This window comes from Cryptosporidium sp. chipmunk genotype I (genome assembly GCF_004936735.1).
Source record: "Cryptosporidium sp. chipmunk genotype I strain 37763 chromosome Unknown contig_17, whole genome shotgun sequence".
NCBI classification, from domain to species: Eukaryota; Apicomplexa; class Conoidasida; order Eucoccidiorida; family Cryptosporidiidae; genus Cryptosporidium; species Cryptosporidium sp. chipmunk genotype I.
Window position 1 is genome coordinate 448,404 of NW_027125614.1, and position 13,373 is coordinate 461,776.

A 13,373-nucleotide genomic window follows, 5' to 3' on the forward strand; every position below is an offset into this window, starting at 1 on the left:
ATGTAAAGTATTCATATGAAAATCAAAATATCTTAATATCTGTACAATATATCTATAGGCAGATATGAAATAATGGTAAAGCCAGAGTTCAGAATCTATTCCTTTCCTTCATGCGACACAATTAAGCCAAGAATTCCATTTTCTGAAACTCCCTGCTCGAATTGTACAAGCAAAGGTTACGAATGTTACTGTTATGCAATTAAGGAAGGACTAGGAAAGCATGAAAGCTATTGTATTAAAGAGCTTGAATCCTTAAAGTCTCAGTTGGATTTAGTAAGAAATGAGCTTGACCTTATTGACATTCATGTATGGCAATCTTTCACAAGAACAACTAACATTGCCCAAGATATTATTTATAAACTAAGAGATATACCTGTCGAATTAGCAACTACTGGATGGTGTAAGTTGTATGAGATACTTCATTATTTTAGATGGCATGAGTACATTAATGAGACTGAATATCATAGCATGCACCTATGTGAATGCCCTGGCGGATTTATTTCTGCTTTGAATCATTACATACATTCAAATGTAATAAACAAACGTCAAAGATTAGGTTCTTCGAAGCTACATTGGGAATGGAAGGCAAACTCATTAAATCCCTATTTTGAAGGCAATGATCCAAATTCTATTTTGACTGATGATATAATTTATAGAGATACTTACAGGGCATGGAATATGGGAGCAGATGACAGTGGCGACATTACTAAAGTGTGTAATATTGACTACATATGGCAGAAAACATCAAAAAATACTAAAAACTGTTGGTTGGCAGATTTAGTCACTGCAGATGGTTCTTTGGATATACAATACAACCCAAACGAACAGGAGAAATTAACATCTTCAATTCAGTACTGTGAAACTGTTTGCGCATTGGGGATTCTTAGGAAGCATGGATCTTTTATTATCAAATGCTTTAATATTCTACATCACACTACTATATCTATTGTCGCACTTTTGTGCTATTGCTTTCAAAACGTCCATATTGTTAAACCAATTATGAGTAAAGGTGGTAGTGGAGAGATATATATTGTAGCAATGAACTTCCAAGGGATTAGATCTGTTATGTTAAAGGCTTTGATATCTCACTTTCAAGGGAATAAAGATAATTTTTCTGAACTTTCCCTTTTCCCCAAGGAATGGCTTCCTGATGAATTCATAGAGCAATGTGTCACTGCAGCAACACTATTTTCCAAATGGCAAATAGATCATATCTCAAATAACCTTTTAAAATTCAAATCTTCTATGGTGAGTGATTCAAGTTATAAGAAAGTGAAATTTTCTAATTTTGAGTTAAATTCTACAAACCGTGATAATCCCGAAGAGTCAAATAATACAAAAAAAAAAAACAAGGGTGAGCATTTTAAGGAATGCTATTTGTTTGATTGCAGTATAACTAAAAGGGAAAAACGAATCTTTGCACTTGAATATTTACAAAACTTGGGTATAAGTAGTATTCCTAAATCACAGTATATTCTTCCAAATTTACAGCAGAGAAAAGAGTATTTAAATTCAACAAGTTTGAGTAGAAGGGGTGGTGATAGGAGCCGTGTCCAGGGAATATTTATTGATAGAAAATATGCATTTCAGCAGTATAGGAAACTTCAAGAAACTAGAAATAAATTTTATTTTCCAAGTATATCCTTTTTCAAACTGGTTTCTGCAACTAGTATTGATTCGTTTAACAAAAAGTACTTGTTTTTTATTGATGATTTATTTAAAAATGGTGATTCAGAAAGTATTGATGGTTCAAATAACGATGATATATTAAAAATCCCTCTTAAGAAGCAAATGGATATTGAACCGAATTTAACACCAGTGCTTCCAAAAGAAAGATTTCCCAAAAAAATTTCACCAAAATGGTTTATCTGGTCAAAAAATGATATTGCTTATCAAAGACTTGTTGATAGACTTAAATCACAAGCATATATGTTTGATTCCGAAAACTTTTTTAAAAAAGTTCAAGATTTCACGTGTACCTCTCTCCAAATGTCGCCTTATTGTGATGAAGACTTAATTCAGAGATTTTGTGAGACTGTAACCGCTATTAATTCTCCAATTAAAAAAATAACCTTTGGCATTGACACTTGCGTCCATAATGAATTGTGTGATAACAAGTTAAGGTGGACAACAATTCCGTTCGATACATCTAAACTTTTGAATCAAAATAAAAATACTAGTTTAATTTATTCAAGTATTCCCGGAAATGAATTTGAAATGAACTTTGTTCAGGATAGCATATTAAACGCCAATATAATCGATGATTTACCTCTATATTGCCAAATTCCTGCAAATATTCATATTCTAAGTTTATTCGAAACAATTAGAGAATTAAAACAATCAGAGTGTAATATTAAATGTACAATGAGCGAATATTTGGGAAAAATTAACAAGTACGTAGAAATTTATAATGGTGTGGCATATCATGAAGTTCTCGAAGACCATAGTAAATTTCCGTTAACATTTTTACTAAATGTAAATTCAAAATCTCCTAGGCATGGTGCAATAATCATTCTCTCTGACGAAGAAACTGATGAATTATACAAAGATAAGAATAAAACTAAGTTTAATATATGCAATAATTTAACCTTTGTCGATGTAAGCAAGGAATTTAAATATTGTAATCAATATAAACAAATAATAAATGCAATAACTGAAGACTATAATATCAAAAAAAATGAATATGACTTTATTTACATTGACTCTTATTGCCATTTAGTCCCTTCATTTTCATTGGGCCAATTTGAGGTTGAGGAGAGTTTTAACCTTGTAACAAATATCATGATTGCATTAAATTTGATAAAGCTCGGTGGGAATATAATTATTTCACTAAAGACAGCCTTAACTAGATTTACAGCCGGAATAATAATTGTGTTAAGCTCTGTCTTTGATAAAATTGCATTAACTAAGCCGTATTCTTCTTCTTCACCTTGCTATTCAAATTTTTATTTAATTTGTTCCGGATTTAACGATGATTCGAATACACTTTCCAGGCACTTTTTTCAATTTTTATGGGATGTTTCTTCAATAAATATTAGAGAAAATTCTTCAATAGTCCAATGCGTTCCTCCAACTTTATTTGCTTCAGATAGCTTCCTTCATTGGTTAAAGGAATTTAATAATGAAGCAATTCTATATGATATAGAGATGTTAGAAACAGTAATTGAACAACAGGAATCATTTGATAATTTTGAGTTATCCACTTCAAAATGTGGGGAAAGAGACGGAGAAACAGATTACTCTTCAAATTGGAGGGATTTAACTAATAGAGTCAGTATCCAACGTGAAATCTTGAGATATATATTAATTGGAGCAAATAGTTCAAGTTCAGATGGGGCTTTCTTGAAGCTTTATGGTGAAAATAGAAAAAGCGATGATACTTTCAAATCTGAAAAAATAGAAGAAACCCATAAAACTCTATATGAAGACCAGAACCTATTAAATTCAAACGCTCCTCAAAGTGATGGTCCATTTTCCAATTTTCCAGAACAAACGAATGTTCAACAATTCGAGGGATTTCAAAGTAACAAAAATATTGATCCATTTGGAGATCAATCAGAGTTAAATGAAGAAATAGATGTTTTTTGTATCACACCGGAAATTCAATCCAATGACCCATTTGCCCAAAATAACTGAAGTGTTTTTATAAATATAACTTACTGCAGTATTTAAAGAATAATTCGGTGTAATCACTAGTTGGTAATCTTCTGGACATTTTTTCGGCTGATTCCAATGCATCTTTTTCTGAATTTGCAAGCTTAATATAATTTTCATCTATTGAAAAACTCCATGTTTTATAGTAGTTTAATATCTTTTTATACTTAGTATCTAATAATACTTGATTTTTATTAAGAAGCGAAGAGAATATATGTCCATGTAGTCTGTTTGAAATGATAACCTTTCCTTGAAGAATAAAGTTAAGCCCTGCACAAAATCTTTGAAGTGAAATTCCAATTGAAAATACATCGAAATTTGGCTCATCACACTCATAGGTGGAATTAAACACATAATTTGAGACAAATTTTGGTGATAAAGTTTTCTCTTTATTTTTAAGAACGTATTTCTTTCCATATAAAATACCTTTTGAATAAGAAGTAGGCGAAAATTTGATCCAATCATCAATTTTTATATTTAAATTTGTTTCATAATTATTATTCCATTGTCTGTTACTTATCTCTCTATCGTTTCTACTAATCCACAATATATCATAGATTTCGTTAAATAGCGAATGTTTTGTATAATTCACTTTTTTTTCCTTCATGGACATTATAGATGTAACTATATCAGGCGTCAAAAACAATTTTGTATTAGTTGTGTTTTGATTTTTAAATATGTTGTGTAAAAAATCATAAGAATAGATGTCTCTGACAAAAATCGTTAAATTCTTATGCATTTTCAAATAATCAAAATCTATTATGCTGTCCCTACTTTTTAATGATATTGATTGCGGAAAAATAATTGTATTGAATCCACGAAATTCCCTAAGAATTTTTTTCCTTTCGTTTTCATATTTTGGCCATACATCTCCTAAATTACCTCCACCAGTTAAAAATATTGTTGGCTTTTGAGGGAGGCTATTTGCAATCTTTAATGCTTTATTAAAATCACAAGGTTTGTGAGAATTATTTGAAGTACAATAGTAAATAATTTTAATGTTGAGACGATTAAATACCAAATACTGGCTCCAATTTATTCCTGCATCGCCTTTATTCTCGTGATCTGCTAGACCGAACACTATTCCATTTTCTACATTTCCAACTGTGTAGTTTAATATTGACATCATTATTTCACCCTGGACGAAGAAATTTTCTGAGATTCTTGTATATTTTCGCATAGATTCAGAAAGTAGTTTTGGCTTATTTTCTGATAGATTTAAAAGTATTTCTGGGTAATTATTGAACCAATTATCAATTTCAAATATTTTTTTTATTTCATTTTTGAATTTTTGATTATTCTTTTCTAAGTTAATAAAACTTGAATTCCCATGTTTTATTTCGCCCTATCAATATGTTATTCCAAAAAAAATAAATATACAAAAATAGATAAAATTCATTATATCAACCTACCATGGGTGTTGTGCTTTTTTTTGGTAATACGCATGAACACGTATAGGATGTAATCCATCCGATAATAATGAATAGACTAGAAATTGCAATTGATGCTGCGTAGGGGTATTTATCTTTATTTGCTACCTTTGCTTCATTAGGTTTTTCGTTTATAACTTTTCCTAATTTGCCATTAAAATCAGTGTTTTCATTTTGAATTTCATTTATATAATCGGCTGTAATCTTCTTTTTACTTTTAAATAGTAATTTTCTTTTTTTTGAGAAGTGAATACCTAAAATTGCGAGAATACTACCAAATATCTGTACGATAGGAGGAGCTGTACAGTTGATCAATTCTGCTGTTAATACAATAATTGCTCTTTTCGCTAAATTGAAATATGCATGCACTATAGGGCTTCCAACTAGTTTTAAAAATGCCAAGGAAGAAAAATTATAAGTGGCATGAAAACACCCACTGATAAGTAATGGTGTCACGGAAACATTAATGTTAAATCCTCCAAATGCAATACTCATTATAGAAAATATTGTCAAAGAAGTGACCATTCCCCAGAATGATAATATAGTAAAGGTATCAACTGCTTTTTCATTTTTATTCGCTGAAGAAACAATAACATTTCTAAGAGATATTGTAAAAGCACCAACACCTGCAAGTATAACGCTATATATTATTACTTTTGATCCTGCGTTTCCATTACTCAAAGTTGAAGTAACGACAAGTATTATGCCAACTGTACTGATAGAAAACGCGATTACTTCTCTAATAGTCACTTTCCGTTTTAAAACAAAAAACGCCAGTATTGCAGTTAATATTAATTCGCTGCACTTTATTATTTGGACTAACATTACTTTTCCTCCGCCTAGTGCCGTATTCGCACAAATATTTGCAATAGCATATAAAGCTGCAGAAAATAGCATTTTGTTACTCCCCCACCATCTTTCTTTTGAAATTGGTTTATTGTATGCGTTTTGTTGATGTTTATTTGAATTTATAGAAATTAGTTTATCTTTTTTCGGCTCGTTTTCGTAATTAGACCCGATTTCAAATGATGCTGCCGAAAAGTTAATATTTCTGTTGAATGTATTCAGATTGTATTCTTTATTTAAAATAGAATAATTAATATTTACATTTTCATCCATATTAAGATTAGTATTGAACTCATTGAATTCATTATTTTCTTTGCTGATTTCAACGTTTTCGTCATTAATAATATAACTGCTAGATTTAGATATTTGTGTAACATCAGTTTGTTCAAATCTATTTTCGCATGTACTTTCTGTAATGCTACCTTCAATATTTGCATCATTTCCATCGATAACAATTCTATTATTCACTAATTCTACAGAATCTCGTTTAATTTCTCTTCTTCTATGAATAATATTAATAATCCCACAAATGAGGATTCCAGTAACTGCAGCTAATAACAACTGAATAATGGTTAAAAACGACCCAAAAATTATCCTTGAGCTAATTGATTCGTCCTTTGAGAGTTTATTAAATGAATTTTTTGTAAAAATTGAGTGTAAGGCTGAACCAACAGTCCATCCTAAGATAGTGACTGTTTCTATAAATACACCTTTGATGACTCTCCGTCTATTTGCATTGATTGCAAATTTTTTCATTTTGTTCTATTTTCCATCAATATATACTATATTCCAAAATTATTCCAGTATTTGCAGATAAAATACTAAATACTAATGTTTTTAAAAATATCATAAAGTCTAATCGGCATGTGGGGAATTACATGCAAATGCAATACAAATTAATTTAGTTTATCAATAACTTGAAATTAAATAATTAAAAAATAAATTAGCAAAGCAAAATAAAAATTAATCAAGCTTGTTTACTTGCCTTGGTTTTTGAGGTGGAGCAAAGTTAAAGAAATTATTGCTGGAGTTAGTTGAAAACGCATTACTTGTTGAATTTTGAGCATTTATTTGTGGAAAGCCATGAAATTCTGAAGAAAATGTAGCAAATCCTCCCATTGAATTGTCAGAAGCTGGAAGAGTTTTGAAAGGAGTTGAAGCGTCCAAGTCAGTCGTGGGGAACTTAAAAGATTGTGGTTCTTCAATGCAACTGTCATTTTTAGAATTAACGCACAAACTATTGCCGCTGTTATTCGAACTAAATGGGCCGTTTGTTAAAAATTGGGATGAACCGAAGCCGGAAGCTTTGGGAACATTTGAATTTGTCAGAAAGTTAGAAAAGCCAAATTCTCCTCCAAGAGTAATTGGAGTTTTAGAGTTATCTCCAAATTTTTGTTCTACTCTTTCATTAGTATCTTTAATTTTATAGCTTGGATCGCTATTCCCAGCAGTAGAACTAATACTACTGCCAAAAACAGATTCATTTACTTTTGGAACACTTAATTCATCTAATTTATTCAACTCATTTCTTACTTTAACACATGATAAATTGTTAGTATCAGGGATTTTTTTGGGGTGTGAACAGTTATTTATAGTTTTCAATGGATTGCTATCAGGACTGAAAGAGAAGATATTCGATTCATTAGAAACTTGATCTTGCAAGGGCATTATTTTAGATGCGGGACTCATGAGGCTTAATGAGACATTCATCTCAGTTGAAAAAGCGAATAATCCTTCTGACGCCCTTTTTGAATTTGGGGTATCATTCTTAGTCAAGCCCAATGGAAAAAAAGAAGATTTGATATCTTCTTCACCTTTTAATTCTCTGTTTTTAACAAAATCTTTTACAATTTCATTTTTCAGATTACTAGAATCCATAGTAATGAATTTTTCATCACTAGAAATCGAGTCACAAGTTGTTTTACCTAAATAATTCATTAGTGGAATTAAGTTGTTGGTAGTGAAATCAGATTTTTTCGAACCTACTTCAAGTTGTTTAGTCTCCTGAATAATTTTTTGCCAACCGTTTGCATTTGTTTTAATATTATCTTTTCCAGATAACTTCGGTTCAGCGTAGTTGTCAGAATTTAAATGACTATTAATTACAGGGACAGCTTCTAACGTATTTACCTTATGCCTTAAAATGGTCCTCTCTTTAAGTTCCGTAATAGAGCTGATTTTAAAATCTTTTAAGCTCGTTTTTTCTGGAATATTCTGGAGGCTGTACAACAGATCATTTGTATCAATGCTGACTTGGTGTTCTGAAGGTGAAGTTTTATTATCAAAAGGTACTATATTTTGACACTGACCTAGTGATAATGTGAAAGAGTTGGGTTCAGTGTATTCTTTTTGAGATTTATCCTCGCTTGAGTCCTTATAGTTAAATTTACTATAAATATTTGACATCAAATTACCACGCGAGCAGTTCTTATTTTTTGGGAATCCTGCTGATTTTCTATTTTCTGAGAGTTCACTTACAAATCCCGATATTATTAAAGATAGTTTTTGTCTATAAATCATATTTTTCTGCAAAGACGAGTTCCTTGATAGTAACAATTGAGACGTAACAATTCTGCTACCATTTAGTAAAGTGCTATTTGAACCTTCTATTGACTGTACTGAATCTCTGTTTATTTTATTGATGAATTCTGGGATTAATTCTTCTCTCTCAATGAATGAAATAGAGCCATTAGCAATCTCGCAATGATCAACGATTCTTTCTAGCCTTTCGATACAATTTTTGAGTGTTGAACTAAGAATTCCTGACTTAATATATTTATTATCGGTTCCAAATATATGGCTAGGATTTCCTATTAACTTAACTGGGCTAATATTATTTTCTGCTAACCCTGGAATCCATGATAGTGTAAAAAAAGGATTATTCTTTTGTAATGTGGATTTATTAACTACACCTAAGTTGTCTGACCGAATTTCATTACAGGAATGCCCCATAATTTTAGATCTGACTTTAATGTACCTCCCAGGAGTATTAGTCTGATTTACAAAATTGTTAATTTTTAATTTTTGAGATTTTAGAAGATTAGATTCATCATTTTGACTAAATGAAAGTTTATATAAATCATCATTTATTAACGAGCTTGAAATGTTATTAATAATATCGGATAGATGAATATTTCTTTTTGAGGAATATTGAGGCTTTTCCTTTGAATCTAGCTGTGAATCAAAGTTTTTTTTCTTTGATATTCTGACAGAAGAAGAAATAATTTTTTTTGAATGAGTATTTAATTGCGAGTCAAAGTGAATCTTATTGGGAGTAGCAAAACCTTGATCATTAAAATTCAAAATTTTATAGTTATATTCAGGTGGTGGAAGTAAGGCAAATTCAAGTTCACTGCTCTTTCTGGAATTCAATCTCTCACAAAATACCGAGACTTGCGAAATTCTAGAAGCTAATTTAAGAGAAAGTCTTTCAATAGTGATTAGTAAATTCAGGATTGTCTGGTTGTCATCAAAGATATTATCGGGAAAAATATCAAGCAATTCGATATTATATTGAAATAAAATCGATATTTGACTTGAAGTTAGTTCATTCTTTCTCAATTTTTCTTTAAGTATTTCAATGTTGGTATTTCTATATACTTCGTCGGAAATCTTTTTCATAAGATATAAATGGATTCTTCTAAGTTGAATTTCAATATTTGATATTTCATTGTATTTTGATATCAGTTGATAAAAATCAATGCTTTCACTGAAAGTTAGCTCAGTCTCATCTACGTATTCACAGGAATTTAATAATCCTTTAATTAGTGGAGAGTTTAAAACGTTAAAAACCTTGTCATTAATTTCAATGAACTTTTTTTCTAATTGTGACACTTGTGAGTCGATTTTAATAACGGAATCAAACAATTTTTTTCCTGATTTATTTATAATAAAAACTTCTCTACTTATTGAATCGTGCTTTGGAACTGCGAGTATTTGTTCAACTGCACTTAATGAACCATTAATATAGTTTTTAGTAATATTAAAGTGTTTTAAGGGAGATTCAAGTGAATTGTATAGATGTTTAGCTGTTGGGACTTTACTATATACTTCGAGGTCCTGATAATTAGAGTTGTTTTGAAGGTCTTCGTTGGTGATTAAAGAAGCTACTTTTTCTGATTCAATAGGCTTAATAAGCTCTGGGTTTCCTCCAATATAATGGGTAATAATATCACCGTTCGTCTCAGCAATAAAAATAACTGGTGGTTGATGAATTTTTGGAGCGTCAATTGCTGATTTAGGGTCTCTGATTGATCTCGGATTACACGTACAGAGACAAGAGCCAAAGATACCGATATCGAAGTCGGTGCAGTTTATATCGTATCCTTCGCACATTGCAAGCCTTACCCATTTTTGTGGTATGTAATTACTCAAATCTTCTTTGTTTATATATAAATGGTTACATGTAAAAACAACCATTTGTGAAAATACAGCAGAACCTATAAATAAAATTCCCCATTCTTTAACCCAAAAAGAAACACAACGAATTTTTTTAATTTGATCTAAATCATTAGAATCAACGTTATCGAAGCATAGGTCATTAATTGAGTATGAGCTCAACTCTAACTTCATGTTATCATCAATCTTGAAAAACAAAACATAACCATCCACGTATTCTAAAGCTCTAATAAGTGAAATTGATAGATATAAATCTTCACCGTCAATAAATTTTGCAGATGTTATATGTAGCTGACTAATTAAATTTGCTTTAGAGTTATAATCTTGAAATATATCTAATATAGGTTCAATCAAAATAGAAAATACTCTAACAAATGATTTGGGAATAGTAAATGATTTAGATTGGCAAGAGATAATTTTGTTGTATAATTCATTTGTTATGAAAACAATATTTTTTTCATTTTCTGTTATTAATATAAATTCTATTTCGCAAAAACTACTTTTAAAGGCCTCTACTAATATAAATCCATCGGAGTTTCCATTCAATATGAGCTTTGTTTGATAAAAACTTTTCTTGGATGGAATAAAGTGGTAAAGAAAGCAGGACCCATCCGTTTCAATTGTTATTATATCGTGGTTTCGAGTCCAAATTAATGATTGAATTCCATCGTGATTAATACTCATCCACTCACTTTTTTTACCAATATTTAATAAATCAAAAAGTAAAATCTTGCTTTCAACAACAATTGTCAAAATAGTTGATGAGCAGTCAAGAGCCATATGAGTTATAATGGATTCATGACTAATATCGTATTTTCCTAATTGAGCCTGCTTAAGTTCATCAAAGTTACTCTCAAAATAAGCCAATCCATCCGGATTAGATAATACAATATTCAAGTCAAAAATGATTATTTGTGTGTCTCTTTCAAGAATTAAGTATTTGAGAGGATTACAAATTAGTATTCTTGCAGGTTTGCCATTGCATAATCTGAATCTAGGCCCATGGATAAATTTAATAGATTCAGTATCATCGTGTGTTAATATTTCCATTTAAAAGGGTTAATTAAATGGAAAAGATGTTGGTTATTAACTTTGAATTTCCTCTATTCTATTTATGGTAATTTTTTGTGCTTTGAGGGGTAGCAGTAAAAAAAAAATCCAGTTACCGCCATCCTATTAATAATGTTACCAAAAATACTGGTTATTACTATTTGTTAAAATGTAATTATATATCTAATTTTGTAATCGCATGCCCATATCTTGGAAATATGAGATCTGGGCCTTGGTCCCATCTGTCATCTTGAAAGCAGTAGAATTGTGTAGTTTTTATTGTTTCTTCGGCTGTTTGGCCACCACAAATAATAGCAGAATATTTTCCCATAGAAATTGAGTGAATTTTTGAATCAAGTACTCCTTTGCTTAGCGGCTTTATATAAGTTGAAGTATTTTCATTTGGTGAAGATGAGATATTCAAAATTTCTCCTGAAGATAAGACATCATTTTTTTCATCTATTCCGCCCCAGACAAATATCTTACCATATAATGTATAGGCAATGGATCCAGATCTGACTTCTAATAGCTCTTTTGATTGAATCAACTCCCATTGATTTCTTCGGATATCAAAAATTTCAATAGACTTTAGTCTTTTGTCTCCACAAGTTCCACCAACAATTGCAATACTAAATTGATCTAGTTTAACGCAAGATGCAGACGATCTGGGGATATTTAACTGCGGAGAAACCGACCAATATTTTGTTCTAGAATCATAGAATTCAGTTGCAGAAATGATATTTTCTCCATTAAATCCACCAATTGCAAATATTCTTCCATCTTCAAGGGTTATAGATGCCAAATTTCGTCTTCCAATAAGCATAGAGGGTCCTTCTCTCCATGAATCTGTTAAGGGGTCATATATTTCGAGACTATCTAGTGCCTTACTCACATTATTGTATCCCCCAAACAAGGCACAGTTTGATTTGTCAAGATTAGTACTTGAACCATAGGCTCTGGGTGTCGGCATAGTTTTTACTTTGCTCCAGCCAACGTTTTTGTTTATTTCCTCTGAAAAATCATCCTCTAGATAAATTGGAGTAATAAACAACTCAGAAGTATCAAGAATCTTTTCACCATTACAACCTCCGAAAACATATATCAAGGAGTTGTCATAAAATTTAACTCCAAAATGGTTGAATTCTTTCAAAATATCAAGGCTCATTTGAATCGTGGAAGGAGATGGAAGGCATTTGGTGTTATCCCTCAGATAGTTTATAATTATTTTAAAAATTTCTGGATCCCTATCAAAAAATATATTGCCATTTTTATCTGTTTCAATTTCAACATCAAGCGTTTTATCTGAAAATATTCTGTCTAGTAAGCTTCCCTTTGCCTTTCCTTCAGTTAATATGCTCCTTGAAACTTCAAATATAGTTCCACCAACATTAATTTCAACAGTGGATCTTGAAGAAAAATTGATTTCAGTTATTTTATCTTTAATTTTCTCTATTTCTGATCTTTCTTGATTCAGTTTGTTCTCAATCATCTGCCAATAATTTGCCAATTCCTGTTGTTTTTTGTAAAATGATTCTTTTTCATTCAGCAGCTTTTTGGCGTTATCATGCTTTTCCTTTATGATTAATTTCTTTGCTATTTCAGTTTCTTCTTCCAGTGTACTGCGTAGTCTTTGTACCCTCTCAATTTCAGCTTTCCTATTACACTCTATTTCTCTAATCATTCGCTTCCTTTCCTGCTCAAAAGATAACTTCTCATATTCTAGACTCTCAAATTCATTAATAATTTTTTTTCGAATTTTGCTTAAGTAATTATTAAATAATTCACGTATTTCGCATGCCATGGAATCAAATCCTTGAATTATAGTGTCTAATGAATCATCATCTAGCAAAATTGAACTGATTAATAAATCATTACAAACAGCAGATTTAGAAATCTTGTCTTCGGTTACATTATCCATTTTATCATGCCATACAGTGAACCGTCACCACTTTGCATCTTCACATTGACCCTGATTAATGGAAAGGCGGAGAAGGG

The 13,373-nt window shown here is 30.7% G+C and overlaps 4 protein-coding genes across 4 annotated transcripts; 1 reads left to right on the top strand and 3 right to left on the bottom strand.

Moving 5' to 3' along the window:
- Window positions 1–72: 72 nt before the first annotated feature.
- Window positions 73–3,636, top strand: ELE39_001143 (adrift-FTSJ family RNA methylase; the record flags this gene model as incomplete). Its single annotated transcript, XM_067344182.1, has 1 exon — window positions 73–3,636. One exon carries the CDS (start codon window positions 73–75, stop codon window positions 3,634–3,636), a length of 3,564 nt encoding a protein of 1,187 aa, XP_067200220.1.
- A 56-nt stretch (window positions 3,637–3,692) lies between these two features.
- ELE39_001144 (integral membrane with 10 transmembrane domains) lies at window positions 3,693–6,686 on the bottom strand (the record flags this gene model as incomplete). The annotated part of the gene is made up of 3 exons (XM_067344183.1): window positions 3,693–3,744; window positions 3,822–4,999; window positions 5,067–6,686. 3 exons carry the CDS (start codon window positions 6,684–6,686, stop codon window positions 3,693–3,695), a joined length of 2,850 nt encoding a protein of 949 aa, XP_067200221.1.
- Window positions 6,687–6,893: 207 nt separating this feature from the next.
- ELE39_001145 (Low complexity) lies at window positions 6,894–11,378 on the bottom strand (the record flags this gene model as incomplete). The annotated part of the gene is made up of 1 exon (XM_067344184.1): window positions 6,894–11,378. The coding sequence occupies one exon, from the start codon at window positions 11,376–11,378 to the stop codon at window positions 6,894–6,896; it is 4,485 nt and encodes a 1,494-aa protein (XP_067200222.1).
- Window positions 11,379–11,553: 175 nt separating this feature from the next.
- ELE39_001146 (POZ+kelch domain with kelch repeats at the C-terminus) lies at window positions 11,554–13,296 on the bottom strand (the record flags this gene model as incomplete). The annotated part of the gene is made up of 1 exon (XM_067344185.1): window positions 11,554–13,296. One exon carries the CDS (start codon window positions 13,294–13,296, stop codon window positions 11,554–11,556), a length of 1,743 nt encoding a protein of 580 aa, XP_067200223.1.
- Between the last annotated feature and the right edge of the window lie 77 nt (window positions 13,297–13,373).